Here is a 14,920-nt window from a genome sequence, read left to right as displayed (position 1 = left end):
CAACACAGACCCGTGTGTCTGGGGGACCATCTTCAGTCTCCCAGCATCCCTGCAACACCCACACTGTGTACTGTCATAGTTTCCCAAGCAGTCAGATCACTGTCTGGCTTTAGAAAGCCCACTGTGGCGATTCACGTCTGGGCTTATCTGTACCCTGGGCCATCCATGGAAAACAGAGTAGAGAACCAATTCTGTCTGGGAGGCGGGGAGAGTTTTCTGGAAGAGGGATCCTAAAGGATGAAGACATGTTGACTGTCTAGAGGAGGGTCCAGAGTCAGGAGCACGGCTATTACAGGGGACCCCTATGTGGATAGGGAAATCCCACTCACCGGGGCAGAGTTCAAAAGCAGAGGGAAGCCTTGAAACATTACCTCAGCAGTAGGGAGTCAGGTATGGTTAAGCAAAGGAGCCACAGGGCTGGGTTTGTGGTTTACAGAAATCTCCATGGAGACAGTCAAGGATGATGATGAAACCAGCTCTGCCAGGCACACGATGTCAAACTGTTTTGGGATCAGTGCCTTTATCCTTGAACCTCCCATGGGAGCGTTTGAATGATTATCTCATCTGTAAGATGGGGAAACTGAGCCTGTGGGGTGTGTGTGTGTGTGTGTGTGTGTGTGTGTGTGTGTGTGTGTGTGTCTAGCTCAAGGTTGCACAAGATCAGGCCAAGTGGGAGGACCAGAGGGAAAGTGGCCATTAAGGACTTTGTAGTAGTTCAGGGGAAAGATGGGGCCTGAGTCAAGGACCAGGCACTGAAGGTGGGCGCAAAGCCTGTGGCCTGGGGGCATGGGCAGCTGTCTTGTCAGTGGAGAAGGTGGAAGCAGGAGAGGGAAAGGGGAGGAATCAGGTAGAGCTAGTCTTCACAGGCCACCCAACTGTCCACCACTTACCAGGGGCGAGGACTTGAGAGCCCCCTTACCATTACTGCTGGATTCTCCGAAAGGCAGCAGCAGTCAGGGCAGAAACCTGGGCAGTGGGTGGCCTGTAGTGGGCCGAGCTGGACCCAGCCCTGCCATCTCACCAGGCACTGGCAGGACCTGGGCTACATGATCCTTTACATCACGGGGCGGCCGGACATGCAGAAGCAGCGGGTGGTGTCGTGGCTGTCCCAGCACAACTTCCCACAGGGCATGATCTTCTTCTCGGATGGACTGGTGCACGACCCACTAAGGCAGAAGGCCATCTTCCTTCGCAACCTCATGCAGGAGGTAAGTGTGAGCCTGCAGGGAGGTATGGAGAACAGGACTGCGGCTACCCCTACCTGAAGGCAGGGCCTAGAGGGGCATTCATTAGTTCCCAGCGGGGTTAACCCACGACTTTCTCCACGTTCCTCCCCTTCTCTTACAAAGATAAGGAACTGGGCTTCGAGGTTCCTAGCTGGTATAGGGAGGGAAGCACATTTTGTTGAGAGAGTGTGCATTTCTCACTAGGATGTCCTAACAGAGCCAGGAGGAAGGCAGGCATTATCATCACTGACTGAGATCCATGCTTTATTGTTTCCTGACTCCAAGGCCCAAATTCTTGTCTCTACATCTGGTTATTTCTTCAATAGATATCTTGGTGCCAATTGAAACATTTCAGGCCTGGTTTTCTGCCTGGTGCTGACGGTTCTAGCCTGCTTTTTAAAAAATCTGCCACCCTGAGCTGTAATTCTTGTAGCCGCACCTGGGAATCATTAGGTAGGCAAACTCCTGGGCTCAGCCAGGCAGCAGAAACTCTGGCAGGAGGCTGGGGTATCTCTGTGTAAAGCCCTCCAGGGCTCCAGAGGATCCTGACGCTTTGGAGATGGGTTCGGGGGCTGGAGGGAAGGAAGGAGAGAGGGAGGGAGGGAGGGAGGGAAAGAGAGAGGCAAAAAGAGAAGAGAGAGACTCACACATGGAGAGAAGGAGTAGATGAATGAAAACTGCGCAAGTTCAAATTTTGGTGTCCATAAATAAAGTTTTTTTTTCCTTTCTTTTTTTTTTTTTTTTTTTGGGCACACAGCCAAGCTCATCTGTTTATGTATTGTCTGTGGCTGCCTTTGCGATGCAGTGGAAAAGCCGAGTCGAGTCTCTGTGGCAGAGCTCAAAGCCTAAAATATTTACTATTTGGCTTTTCAAAGAAAAAGTCTGCCAATCCCTGATCTAGAGAGAGAAAGGCATGTAAATTGACAATTACTGGTGTGTGGCAGAAAAGGGGGAATATTGGCAAACAGAGGAGGAAGGTCTTAGGTTCGCCTGGGAAAGCCCCAGTGGCTGATAGTAGGTAATAACTCGTGGGCTTAGTCTTGACATGTGAGTCTCAGGTGTCAGGTAGACGGCAAGGCAGCATGTCCTGGACCTGGGGAAATATAAAGAGGTTAAGATGGATGTGAAATCAAGCTTTACTTGGGAATAGCTCTGTGGGAGGATACAGGTGCCATAGCGGTTTATAGGACCATTCAAGGAGATTGAGGCAAGGGTAATTTCTAAAGGCAAAAGAGGGAGGAGGATGACAGAATGTGTCCCAAGACAATACTGTTTGTCGGCAACAAGCAAAACAATGACGACCTCAGTCTGAGGGTGAATGGACAGTCACTGAGCAGACGTACTTGGAGAGGTACCACTTGTGTAAGATTGCAGATGACTTTATACATTTGCATTTTTATATTTTAGATCATGTCTCACTGTCTAACCTTGGCTTGCCTAGGACCCCCAATGTAGATGAGGTTAGCCTCAAACTCACAGAGATCCATCTGCTTCTACCACCCAAGTGCTGGGATTAAAGGCTTGTGCCACCATGCCTGGAGGCTTCAGGCTTTTGTGGAAGGTTGTGGCGTGTGTGTGTGTGTGTGTGTGTGTGTGTGTGTGTGTGTGAGAGAGAGAGAGAGAGAGAGAGAGAGAGAGAGAGAGAGAGAGAGAGAGAGGTGGGGGGAGAGTGTGATGGGGGAGGAGAATTATTATCAGGCCATCATGACTGAGAATACTTCCTTCATAATCTCTTGGTTTTGTATCTTTGATGGGGTTGATGACCCAAGTGATTCCACTTTGATTTTCCACTTTCAACACACATAGAGGTGCAGGGACATCCTGGGATATTCTCAGGGCTGCAGGGATACAGAATGGAGTTATGTGCAGGTAGGGTCAGATCAAGGACAGATGAGAGCTGAGGCTCTAGATATCTTGACACACCTAAGCCTGGTAGGTCTTACAAATCCCAGAAACCAGATCAGCTCCTGGGCTCTCTGCTGAGGGCATTGGGAGCAATGGGTGAGTCGGAAGTGGGGCAGTGACAGCATCTAATTCGAGTTGTAGAAAGATCCTTCTGGCAACTCACTGGAGAACACACTGACAAAAGGAAGAGGGGAGCAGGTAGTTAGGAGGCTGTTATTCCAGCAAGAGACTAGAATCCCGATAGTAAGCAAGCATGAGGGAGAGAAAGGCATGCATAGGGGTTGGGGATTTAGCTCAGTGGTAGAGCGCTTGCCTAGCAAGCACAAGGCCCTGGGTTCGGTCCTCAGCTCCAAAAAGAAAAAAAAAAAGAAAGAAAAAGAAAAAGAAAAAAAAAGAAAGGCATGCACAGTCAGGAGAATCAGCTGGTGGCATTGTCAGAACTTGGGAATGGTTATGGGCAAGGAGCTCTCAGATGTCCCATTGCATGGCCAGGAGTGATTACGGTGCCACTGGGTTTATTTGCGTTGCCCGAGGTGCATCTCCAGGATCTGGGCCACGATGACACACACTAGGTGCTCAATAAGTACAGGCAGAATGAATGCACAAATGAATAAATGGATGAATGAGAGTGGGTAGAGGAGGAGGACCAGGCAGGGAGAAGATGAGGTCAGACGTGAGTATAGATCATGAGCCATGCAACTTCCAGCATGTGGGTCAGGGCAGTAACCTGGGCTGCAGGCTGCTGCTGTGTGAGGACAGGCATCTCCCAGGAATGGCTGGATCCATGGTGAGGCTGTGCTAGGCTTCTGAGAGTACAGTGAAAAGCCAGGGAGAACAGTTGGAGAGGAAGAGGGCCAGGACAGGGGGCAGGGCTTTCTGTCTGCCAGCTGAAGACTGGGCAGTGGATGATCCTGGTGAGGGAAGGACACCTCTAAAGGCCAAGGGTACAGAGCAGGAGGGTACAGAGTGAAGGTGGGCCTCATCCTGGAGCAGGTTGTAAGAGTGGGAGGCATCAGACTCTCCATGTGGACAGTGTACATTATTCTCTCTTTCTGTCCTTGTGATGGACACCTGAGAAGTTGACAGGAGGGAGGGAAGTCTTATCCGGTTCATGATCTCAGAGGTGTCAGCCTGTGGTCTGCTGGTCCCATTGCTGTAGGCCTGCCGTGGAAGTAAATTATGGTGTTGGGATTGGGTGGCCGAAGAAAGTTGCATGCCTGATGGTGGCCAGGAACCAGAGCAAGCCAGAGGGAAGCTTCCTCGAACTAAGCCTTACCTAAGTCCATTTAGCTATGAACTCATCAATGGATCAACCCCATTGACGAAGTTAGCACCCACCTCCCAGTGGCACCACCAACTGGCGGCCAGGCTTACAGCACATGTGCTGGTAGGGTACACTTCATATCTGAACTATAGCAGACAGTAAGTCATCCCAGTGATGACAGTGAATTCTAAAGGAAAGAAACTGCAGCTCAGAGACTTAAGTCCTCTGTTTTAGCTAGGGTTCCTATTGCTGGGATGAGCTACCATTACCAAAAGCAAGTTGGGGAGGAAAGGATTTGCTTATCCTATACATCCGCTTCATAGTTCATCACTGAAGAAAGTCAGGACAGGAACTCAAACAGGACAGGAACTGGAGGCAGGAGCTGATGCAGAGGCCATGGAGGGGTGCTGCTTACTTGCTTGCTCACATGGCTTGCTCAGCCTGCTTTCTTACAGAACCCAGAACCACCAGCCCAGGGATGGCACCACCCACAATGGGGTTGGCCTTTCTCCATCCATCACTAATTAGGTAAATGCCCCGCAGCCAGCTCTGATGAAGGCATTTTCTCAATTGAGGTTCCCTTCCTTCAGATAACTCTAATTGTGTCTGATGGACATGAAATGAACCCCCACATCCTCAGGTAACATCGCAGGACAAATGGTGACAGGGATAGGAGACACACACTGAGAGTAGTTGGGTGGTGAACGCCACCAATTGGGTGACATTAGGGTGATGAGCTAAAAGGAAGCACCCCTAGAACAGGGAGGGCAAATCTCTAAATTGGGTCTGGACTTTTGGGGAGCTCATCAGACCAGCTATCAGGAGGCGAGGCACATAGCCAGTCTAGAGCTTGCCACCAGTTTAGGGTTACAAAGATCTGGGACCAAAGGGACACTTGGCCTCCTGTGAGAGGTGTGATGTGTGTGTGTGTGTGTGTGTGTGTGTGTGTGTGTGTGTGTGTGTCAGGGGGATGGACTGTGGTGTCGACAAGTAATAGAGCTCTCAGGGAGGGGCAGTCATCTGGCTTCTATCCAAAGTGGAATGATAGTTTGGTGTCTGAGTGCAGAACAAGGGTTCCCCAGCAGGGGCTCCCTAGGTCTTCTCCCCTCTTCACCAGTTTGCTTCTGTGTTTCAGTGTTTCATCAAAATCACTGCTGCCTACGGCTCCACGAAAGATATCTCTGTCTACAGTGTGCTGGGCCTCCCTGCCTCCCAGATCTTCATTGTGGGCCGGCCCACCAAGAAGTACCAAACCCAGTGCCAGGTGTGTGAGGGCCAGGGGAAGGGGTGGGGGCAGCGCCTAATCATTCAGTTACCAGCCCATCCCTTTTACTTATTCATTCATCTCTATTGAGCAGTGTCTTGGGCCAGGCCCCCTGCTGGACGCATGGGAGAATCCAAGTAGTGGCAGATGTAATGGCATCTAGGGGAAGGGAAAAAGAACAATGACTGACTTGTATAGCGTAGCAAGTGCCATTCTGAATGACAGAATGATGGAGTTTTGGAGATGAGCCGCAAACTTATTGACTCTAGGGCAAAATTTGCTTTCTGGGAAGGGGGTGGCGTTGCGACTGGTTTCGGGGTCTCGGAGAAGCTGCAGACTCTCACGGAGGATGTTAGGGAAGTGGCGATGTCGGGTCGGGAGACAGGGTCAGGTACTAACCTAGCGCTCGTTCCCTTCACAGTTCCTGAGTGAAGGCTACGCAGCACACCTGGCGGCACTGGAGGCCAGCCACCGCTCTCGCCCTAAGAAGAACAACTCGCGCATGATCCTGCGCAAGGGCAGCTTTGGGCTGCACGCACAGCCGGAGTTTCTGCGCAAGCGCAACCACCTGCGCAGGACCATGTCGGTGCAGCAACCGGACCCACCGGCCACCAACCCCAAGCCCGAGCGGGCTCAGAGCCAGCCCGAGTCTGACAAGGACCACGAGCGGCCTCTGCCTGCTCTCAGCTGGGCGCGTGGGGCCCCCAAGTTCGAGTCGGTGCCCTGAAGGGTGGGCGGTGCTCGGTACAGTGGGCGCAGCTAGGCGGCCTGCAGGGATGGGAAGGGTTGCCTTCTCCGACACAGGCGTTTTCCTGCTTTTTCCCTCCCGTGTCTGTCCAGCAGTGTCCGACCAGAGCAGGGAGGGACCTTGCCCTGACATTGGGGAGCTCTCTGGGCTGCGATGGGGTGAAATCCGGGGTGTCTCAGTGAAGCCGCCGCCGCCTCCCCACTCCTGTGCCCACAAGCTGGAGTCAGGCGTAATGTGTGTGTGTGATCCTGGGGCCAAGCCTGCCTGTGCCAGTGTTTGGGTAAAGTTGACCATCTATTTGAGTGCTGAGGTTTCTGTAGCCTCCCTAGGCAGGCTCTAACATGAGAAGCCTCCCTCACTGGGCACTCGGCCAGGCAGGTGGCCGATTGCAGGTACAGTAACTGTCTGTAGAGGAGTAAGTGGCATTTATGCCTGCCCTCCTTGTGACATCCGGGGCACCACTTTGGGGCTGGCTGTCTTATGACACAGAGATATCAGTTTATGGGAGAAGATATTCCCTGGGTCCAATCTATGTATGTGGAGTTTGTCCACAACCCTGGGGACCGGGCCTGGTGCTGACTGTCTTGCAGCTGTCTTTTGTCTCCTTTCTTGTTCTCGGTATCCTTATTCTCCCGTGGCCCTTGAAGACAGACAGTCCTCTTCCCCGAGTCTTGCCTTGTGCAGCTGTGAACTCAGCCCCAACTTGGTCTGGCTGTGTGCCCTGGAGTCTGTAGCATACCTACTCTTTGGGCCCCGCCTTTTATTTCTGTAACTAGAGGCGGCTGAGATGGGTACTGGGTTTGACTCCTAGGCTGTCTAGCATTTCTGCTCTCTAGGGCTTTTCAGAGCACCCAGTGGGCCTCCTCCTCCTCCTCCCATCCCTCCCCATCCTGGGAGAGGGTTTCTGGGGATGGAGCTGAAAGGGAGTCCAACACTTCATAGGAAGGAAGCCGCTGCTTCATGGAGAACAAGCTGGTTTGTGTAACACAGAGGGAAACAGAAAGGCGACAACATGGCTGCCGTTCCCATAGCTCTGTTCAGGCTCACATTTCCCTTTAGGTTTCTGGAACGAACAGAGTTGAGATCTTGAGTTCCAGAGGTTCATGGAATATTGGCTCAAACCGTTGTATTCTCTTCCTCTCCCTGGCCACTCAGTTTGGTTTGAGCCTAGAACCTTCTCTAGGGCAGGTAGACCCCCTTAGCGTGGTGGCGGAGGGGTGTCTCCTTGTGCCCCTGGCCTTGCCACAGGCCTCCCCTTGCTCCCTGGCCTGGGCTGATACCTGCTGCATGGCCTGGGTGTCTTGGGGCCCTCTGAGCTGCAACTGAGGCCAGGGCCAAATACCTGTGTACACTGCAGGCACATGTCAGCCCAGTGTTGCTTCTGCTCAATGTCTACCTCTTGCAGCTCCCATGCAGCCCGAGGTGGCTGCCGATGGGGGTGGCTGGCACCATGTTGTGAGTTGCCCAGCAACCTGGGTGCCTCACTGGGGCTGGAAGGGGGTGCGGTCTCCCAGTAGCCACCCTGCTCTCTCCACTCAAATGTGTTCTCCAGCCTGCCAGCTCCTGTTCCCTTTGCCAGCTCTCCACTGCACCATCAGCACTGCATTCAGCAAACTAAACTCAGCACTGCCAGGGGGCTGCAGAGCAGGCAAGAAGGCGTGGGAACAGCTTCTGCTTCCCCCTTCTATCCTGCCTCCTAGGAGTTCATACCTGCTCCCTGCCCCTCAAATCCTCCTTGCCTACCTTGCACCAGCCCATAGGGTATAGACACCTCAGTCCTTTTCCTTAAATGCTGTGGTTTGAGTTTGAGCAAACCTGATTGATTCTCTCACAGCCCTCCTCTCGGCAGGAGCCACCGAGTCTAACTTTCAAATAAATATTCAGCCCCTTCCTTTTCTGAGAACCCCAGGCTGAATGCATGTGTGAGCGGGGAACCCCCAGGGAGCCTGTAGCCTGTGACAGGGCTCTGTGTGGGCCGGAGCCGGCCAGAGGCCCCACCCCTCCTTTGCTTGGATGACCCCTTTTGTGAGATATCGCTGGCGTACAGACGTACATCCGGGTGTTGTGACCACCGCACTAGGAGCTCTGGCTGGTCTGTGAGGCATGCTTCCTGGCAACCACTCTGTGAGTGACTCCCACTAGTGCTTTTGTTCAGTTAAGTAAGAGACAAAAGGAACTGATTCCTAGTGTTCTCCCGGAGGAGGGCTCGTGTCTCCTCCAGGATCTGTGACCCTCCATCCAGCTGTTTTCTAGTTACCTCTAGCTCCTGGTGTGCCTGCAGTCCAGCTGCTGGAAACGTGTTCCTGCTTGACCAAAGCTCCCGTATCTGAGTGGCATGTTTGTTCTTCCCGTGTGGTGGCTGTCCTGACTTGGCTGAGGGATGCCTGCTAACTTCCTTTATCCCTTGTCCTGTCGTGGGTTGCTGGAGTTCGCTCTTCCGGCTTCACATCCCGTACCCCAAAGACCGACCCCTCCCTGAAGCACCACGAGATATTTTTTAAAGAGTAAATTATTTTCATGCATCCAGACAAACAGCCTTCCTGCCTGGGTGCTGGGCTACAACATATGTATCTGAACCCCGGTATCCCTGAGATTCCTGGGGTGCTCCTCTGAATGAGGGGAGGCTGTATCTAATGGTTTTTAAACTGTACTTTGCAACCCAGAGCTGTGTCCCGGAAGTGTCCTGCAGACAAAACATGGCACCTATTGAAGACTGGATCCTGCCAGACCGGTGCCCCCAAGTCTGGAGGAGGTGCCACTCTTGCAGGCTCAGATTCGGCTCAGGTGAAGCCCCACCTGGGAGGGGCACCCTGACTGTAGGAGCTTTGCAGTTGACCCCGCCTTAAACAACCAACTTCCCAGTGGAATTCCCAGGGTTCCATTCCAAGTGCTCTGGAAAAAAAAAAATCCCCTTTTCTTTTCTTCTGGGCTTGGGAGGAATTTCTTCTACACCCAAGTTAAACATTTAGTACAAGTATCAAGGCTCCGTTGAGTTCTGATCTTGTTGGGAAACTAACAGGAAGGTTGGGAAGAAAAAAAAATCAGAGTTTGACTCTACACTCTGGAAGAGATGGGGGACACCAGGAGCGGGAGGCCAGGAGGGTGGCTAGCGTGAGACATTCCCCCTCAGACTCAGACCCACTGTCCTTTTCTCTTTGTTTACTCAGTGGTGGCAGCCGGTCTGACCTTGTCTAAGGTCTGCCTGTCCCTGTGTGTAACTTCCAGTCCTCTCTGTGATGGATGGTTTGTGATAGAAAAGGCTTATTTTAGTCCTCATGGCTGCCTTGTACAAAATCCGTTAGAAAAGAAAATGTAAAATATCCGATTTCTAACAAGACAAAAAAACAAAACAAAACAAAAAACAGCATTATGGAGTTAAAAGATTTTTACATTTGGTCTTGATTTTGATGTGAGCTGTTTTTAACTCTGAAATGTCACTTAAATAAAAAAAAACCTTATTTGCCTTTAAGATGTGCTTTGTTTTGGGCTAAGGTGAAAAAGCTTTTCTTTTATTCTGGTTCCCTCTGAGTGAAGGACAGGAGTGGAGGGGGTAGGGGACACAAGAATGAGCTCCGAGTTGTCACTCAGTGCGGGGTCACGATATGTGTAGATATATATTAAAAAGTGCCAGGCATCAAAAGCGAGCTTTTATTATGAAAAAAACGATGTGATCTACAAAACTGACACACTGGTATCTTTTTAATAGAATGACATAGCAGATGTCTTAAATAATTTACCGAGAGTAGAAACTGCTTTGGAACAGCGTTCCCCACCGTGCCCCCTAAGGAGCTTATAAGTAGGTTCCAAGAGCTGAGACTTGCACACTCTGCAAACATCTCTCTTCCTGTGGGGTTCTGGTGGTGGGGAGCAGAAAGTGGGTCCTCCAGAATCTCTGGCCTGGGAATACAGGGGGAGGGTTCATGGGATGACTCCTGTGGGGTCTTGACCCTACTTTCAAGACTCAGAACTATCTAGCATCTTCTGGTACCTTCCTAATATGGACGGACAACTGTGAGGCTGGAGAGCTGGGAGAGTGTGCCTAAGTCCAAGAGTCCTCTGGGGGAACATGGGCAGTTCCCATCACCTCTTCAAGGGCTTCCTAAATCACTCTCAGGCTGTGGCCAGTGGTTACCAGTGGGCCCAGATATGGCTGAAGTAAAAGGGTTCTGGACCCCATGTTAGTCAGGTCTTTGTTAGCAGTGGCCTGGGGATGCTGAGAAATCCAGTGACGCCTCCAGGAAGTTCATGGGTTGGGTAGCATGGACATCCCGGTGGTTTGGTGGTTGGACAGAGCTGGCTTCCTGTAAGACAGAGGTTCCATCGTGCGTCTCCATATTCTCAAGGCAGTGCGTGTAGGATAGTATAGCTCCCCTCTGCAAATTGAGAGGCTGGGAGGTGGCTTTCAGTCATTTGAAATCACAGGGTGTTGACGTGAGCAATAAGGGTAGCAGCTTTGGTTGAGGGACCTGGACGACTCAGACACACTTCCTTCTCTGCTTTGTACCCACCCACCCTGTGGTTAATCCATTCATTTCTTTAGCGCTCCTGCAAGTGTGCGTGCAAACTTATATGTGGAAAAAGAAGGAGGAGGAGGAAGAGACAGAGAAAGGAGCAGGGTCCTTACCTGTAGGATGCTTGGTGTCCTCATTCACTGATAAGGGAGACGGTCATGTCACCACTAGGGGCAGAGAAGGAGGAGGGACTGATGACCTGGGATGCTTTATGTTCTGAAGGCACATACTATGTTCTGAAAGCACAGACTAGACAAGACCAGAACCTGTAGGAATGGTAGGAACATGGCCACGGGGGACAGACAGCCCAAGAACCCTTTGTGGCCATTACACAAGTGGGAAAACAGTTTCCAAGTTAGGGCAGATTCAGAGACAAGGCTCTGCCCCCAGATTGGAGTCTTGAACAGATAGACCAGGGACTCCATAGCAACCATGTTATGGGTAGACAGGGTATAGGGGAGCCATGGAAGGTATTGGAGGAAGGGGAGGTCTCTCAGGAAGCAGGGACCCAGCCATGTGTGAGGTTCAAGGTGATAGGAGAAGGTGGGAATCCAAGACCTGAATGATTCATAGTGCATCCTTCACCATCATCCCAGGGGGCTGACACACAGAGGACAGGGACTGGTCTTGGTCATGGGGCAGGTTGATATAGGAACCAGCACCCTCTCCAGAAATACATTGTGGCTCAAGGGGCCCTTGGTCATTTCACCCTGACCTCAGTATGTAGCTCACCTCTCTTCAGCCTTGATGGCTTTGTCCAGCTTTTGAGACAGCTTCTGAAGATGCTGGATTCCAGCTCCCACAGGCTCTAGGTCGCTGTCAGACTCACTGAACACAAGGAGATGTCACAGCAGGGATTATGAGAGCCCTGAGCAGGGCCCAGGTGACCCTGGGGGACTGGGAAAACCTCACTAGACCTTCACTTTGGGATGTGACATGCAGGCCCATGGGGCTGAACAATGGGCGGTTATTTTACAGTTAGGTGAGGGCTTGTGTCTGTGCCTTGGTCTTTCAGATGTCTCTCATCTTGGAGGGAGTGATACTCGCCTCCTACTCCTTTTACAGTTAGGGAAACTAGGGCTCAGAGAGACTTTTCCCCTTAGGTCCTCACTAGCTTTGGGGCAGACCTGGGCCAGAACAAGGATGAGGTGGATCAGGGTGTTCTCATCCCAGGTAGTACTGAGGAGACTCATGGGACAGAAAGGGAAATCATGCCGGGCTCATTAGACTACTTGCCTGGGAGAGCAGAGAGGATCTGTGGAGGAACAGGGGCTCCGGAGGGCAGCCTCCCTCCTTAGCCGCTGACGGCGATGAGCATGTGGACCCATCTGGCCAGAGAGGCGAGGAAGTCCTCCCCCTCTAGCGTCCCGGTTGGCTCTGCATAGCCGAGTGTTCTTTGGACTCAGACTGGGTGGTGGCGACCCTCTGTCTTTCTGGGCTCCTCGCTTCCTCCTCACTCTCACCTGGGTCTCCATCAGCCACTTGGTGCCGCTTTGACAGGACTCCTGGATCCTCTGTGATGGGTTCACGTGAGAAGGTTGGCACAGAGAGGACCAAGGTGGGCTACCAGCCTCCTGCCTTCCCTCCAGCCATCCCTCCAACCCAGGGCCTGTCCGGCAAACAGTCTGCTGTGAGTAAGTAGCAGCGACATTAAGTCAAGAACGACAGTATGACTTCCTGTGAGATGGTTCTCTCCCGCAAGAACTTACAGAGACCCAGTGTAGGGACTCAGCATGTAGCAGTAAGACCACTCTACATCTGAGCCCTGAGGCAGGGACGAGCCCAGAGAGGGAGGAAGGCTCGGTTTTCTGGATACCAGCCATTTCTCATCCTACCCTGGTCTTACTCCTTCTCGTCCCTTCTCCATCCCAGACTAAACAGATACGTTAATGATGGGTCTGATCATAACACTTAATTGCTCTAAGCCCTTCTACGGCTCCCTACCATCTACAGGGCTGAGTCCCAGTCCTGGGATCTTTTACATGTGGCTAGATCAGACAGTTCTGCTAGATTGTTTTTGCCTTGGCAAACCAGAACCCAGAAGTTGGAGCAAGGCCCAAGATAAGTTTGATGAGTTGGGCGACCTTAGACAAGATGTCACATTTCATTGTTCTGAGCTATAGATGTTGAAAGCAATCTTAAGGCTCTTCCAAGTCAGAGCTAGGCTTTGGCAAGGAGACCTCTCTGTGGAGTTGTCAGAAGCCTCTGCTCTCTCTCTACACCATCAGGATGCCCAGCAAGATGCCAAGGAGGAGGGCCATTCCCCCTTCTCTCCTTAGAGGTCTGTTCATTCTCATAGCTTCTGTCCTCTCCGGGGGACACCTGCCCACATCTCCAGCTCCAGGTTTAAAGACCCATGCAGGCTCTACGTGATACCTTAGCAGGTACAGCGTCTTGCCACCAAACCCCACAACTCGTTTGATCTCCAGAACCCATAAGGTGGAAGGAGAATCTACTCCTGCACATTTTCCTCTGACCTCCAGACAAGTGCCACTGCATAAACGCTCCTCCCATAAATAAATCTTAAAAAATTTAAAAAAAAAGGTATCTGCACAAACACCGCACACAAACACCACCCCTCAAATCTGCCTTCTGAACCGCTCGGGAAATCGCACCCTTCTGCAAGCCCAGCTCCTCTGGGTTTTCCTACCAAACAGCCGACAGCCAAGGTGTAATAGTGTGACCGGGAGAATTTAGACGGGCATCAGTCAGCACACGGGATCACCTCCCTCACTGTGCTGGCTGCTTAGTCCTGGGGCCTCTTCAGCATCCAGGCTGGATTCACACCACCCCCCTGGCTCTCTGCCTCCACGTACCTCTCCTTTCCTGAGTGATCTTGGAAGAGTCCCCTAATCTAGGAAGTCTTTATCCACTAAGCTTGACACTGGTATCTCTTTATAGACAGCCATTTCTTGCAATTTGCTGTCATAGGACATAGCATGTCACCCTGCATGGGAGCATCAATTTCTTCCATGACCTTAATCACTCACCGATTTGCTGGGAAACTATTATGTGCCAGAACGACTGGGGTTCTGGGAGAATGGCAAGAACCTAATCAAACCCCAAGACCCCATAAAGTCTATATTCCTGCAGCCTCCCTGAGGATAGAACCGTCAACACCAAGGATGTTTCTGTAAACAGACAGCCAGTGGCGTCCTTGTTACCTGGGACATGGCACCCAAGGCGCTTTTGGCTGAGCGAGCTGCAGCCTGAAGACCTTGCTGCTCTGGCTCTGGAGTTTCCAGGCGTTTCCAGGAGGGGCTATTACCGAGGTTCAGGCTGACTGCTCTCAGTGGCAGCCTCCTTTGGAACTGTCTGCACAGGGAGCCCAAGGGACCGGTCTCCAGATGACCTCCAGCAGACCGGGTCACCTCCTTCTCTAGCTGCTCCTCCTTTAGGAGTGATCGTCTGCGCACGGAGGTCCTCATGCCCTGCCACTGAGACGCCATGTGCTCGGTCCAGTTTCCTCTGCCCGATAGATCCTGGGGAGGTCAAAAGATCACCAGAGAACTCCCTGGCCCCATTTCAAGGCTCCAGGGACCCTGGGAACCGGGGAAGAGATGAAGTGGAATCACTCATTGTAGGCCTTGTTGGGCAACTGTGGATGTCAAAGAGGTGACCATGGCGTCATGGTCTGCAACTGCTTTGGTTACAAGGCAGCAATTTGTCCATCTTTCCATCCCAGCCTATTCCCCATAGGCTAAACGGAGTGGCACACAGATCACGGAGCCTCGGCGCTTATGCAGGGCACCATCAGCAAGTTGTTTTGACAAAATTTCCTCTCCGGAGCCGACTTGGCTATCCAGCCAAAGCCTCGGATCTGAAGGGGCGTTTGCAACTCTCAGACCTTCCCTTTGTGTTGCAGGCCCTATCCACAGCCCCTGACCTGTTTCCCATTCCGAGCTTCCCGAGAGACCCCTTCCCCAGGCCCCTCAGTGTCCCCGCATGCTCACCTCCCTGCTTGATACCAGGACTCGAAAATCGACACCCTCTCCTAGCCCA

General features: G+C 52.0%; 2 protein-coding genes across 7 annotated transcripts in view; one reads left to right on the top strand and one right to left on the bottom strand.

Moving 5' to 3' along the window:
• The window catches only part of Pitpnm3 (PITPNM family member 3), a 90,825-nt gene extending 80,949 nt beyond the window's left edge, over nucleotides 1-9,876 (top strand). For all 4 annotated transcript variants that reach the window (XM_087570489.1, NM_001430113.1, XM_087570490.1 and 1 more), the window contains 3 exon segments: nucleotides 1,025-1,208; nucleotides 5,531-5,659; nucleotides 6,081-9,876. In XM_087570489.1, coding sequence (XP_087426615.1) covers nucleotides 1,025-1,208; nucleotides 5,531-5,659; nucleotides 6,081-6,386 — 619 coding nt within the window. In that variant the 3' untranslated portion in view covers nucleotides 6,387-9,876.
• A 165-nt stretch (nucleotides 9,877-10,041) lies between these two features.
• Nucleotides 10,042-14,904, bottom strand: Pimreg (PICALM interacting mitotic regulator). Of its 3 annotated transcripts, none has more exons than XM_087572922.1 (6): nucleotides 14,872-14,904; nucleotides 14,083-14,460; nucleotides 12,155-12,432; nucleotides 11,651-11,746; nucleotides 11,032-11,085; nucleotides 10,042-10,708 (listed from the first exon to the last, which is right to left on the bottom strand). In XM_087572922.1, exons 2-5 carry the CDS (start codon nucleotides 14,365-14,367, stop codon nucleotides 11,052-11,054), a joined length of 693 nt encoding a protein of 230 aa, XP_087429048.1. In that variant the 5' UTR covers nucleotides 14,368-14,460; nucleotides 14,872-14,904; the 3' UTR covers nucleotides 10,042-10,708; nucleotides 11,032-11,051.
• Between the last annotated feature and the right edge of the window lie 16 nt (nucleotides 14,905-14,920).

The sequence above is a fragment of the Rattus norvegicus genome, chromosome 10 (genome assembly GCF_021556685.1).
Source record: "Rattus norvegicus strain SHRSP/BbbUtx chromosome 10, alternate assembly SHRSP_T2T, whole genome shotgun sequence".
In the NCBI taxonomy this organism is placed as follows: Eukaryota; Metazoa; Chordata; class Mammalia; order Rodentia; family Muridae; genus Rattus; species Rattus norvegicus.
This window is presented reverse-complemented; position numbering and strand designations above follow the sequence as displayed.

Coding starts and splice junctions, on each gene's coding strand:
- Pimreg (XM_087572922.1), bottom strand. CDS start 14,367: ATGGCGTCTCAGTGGCAGGGCATGAGGACCTCCGTGCGCAGACGATCA. Junction 12,433..14,082: donor CCTTGGGTGCCATGTCCCAG/GTAACAAGGACG, acceptor AACCCATCACAG/AGGATCCAGGAGTCCTGTCA. Junction 11,747..12,154: donor GATCCTCTCTGCTCTCCCAG/GCAAGTAGTCTA, acceptor CCTTGTGTTCAG/TGAGTCTGACAGCGACCTAG.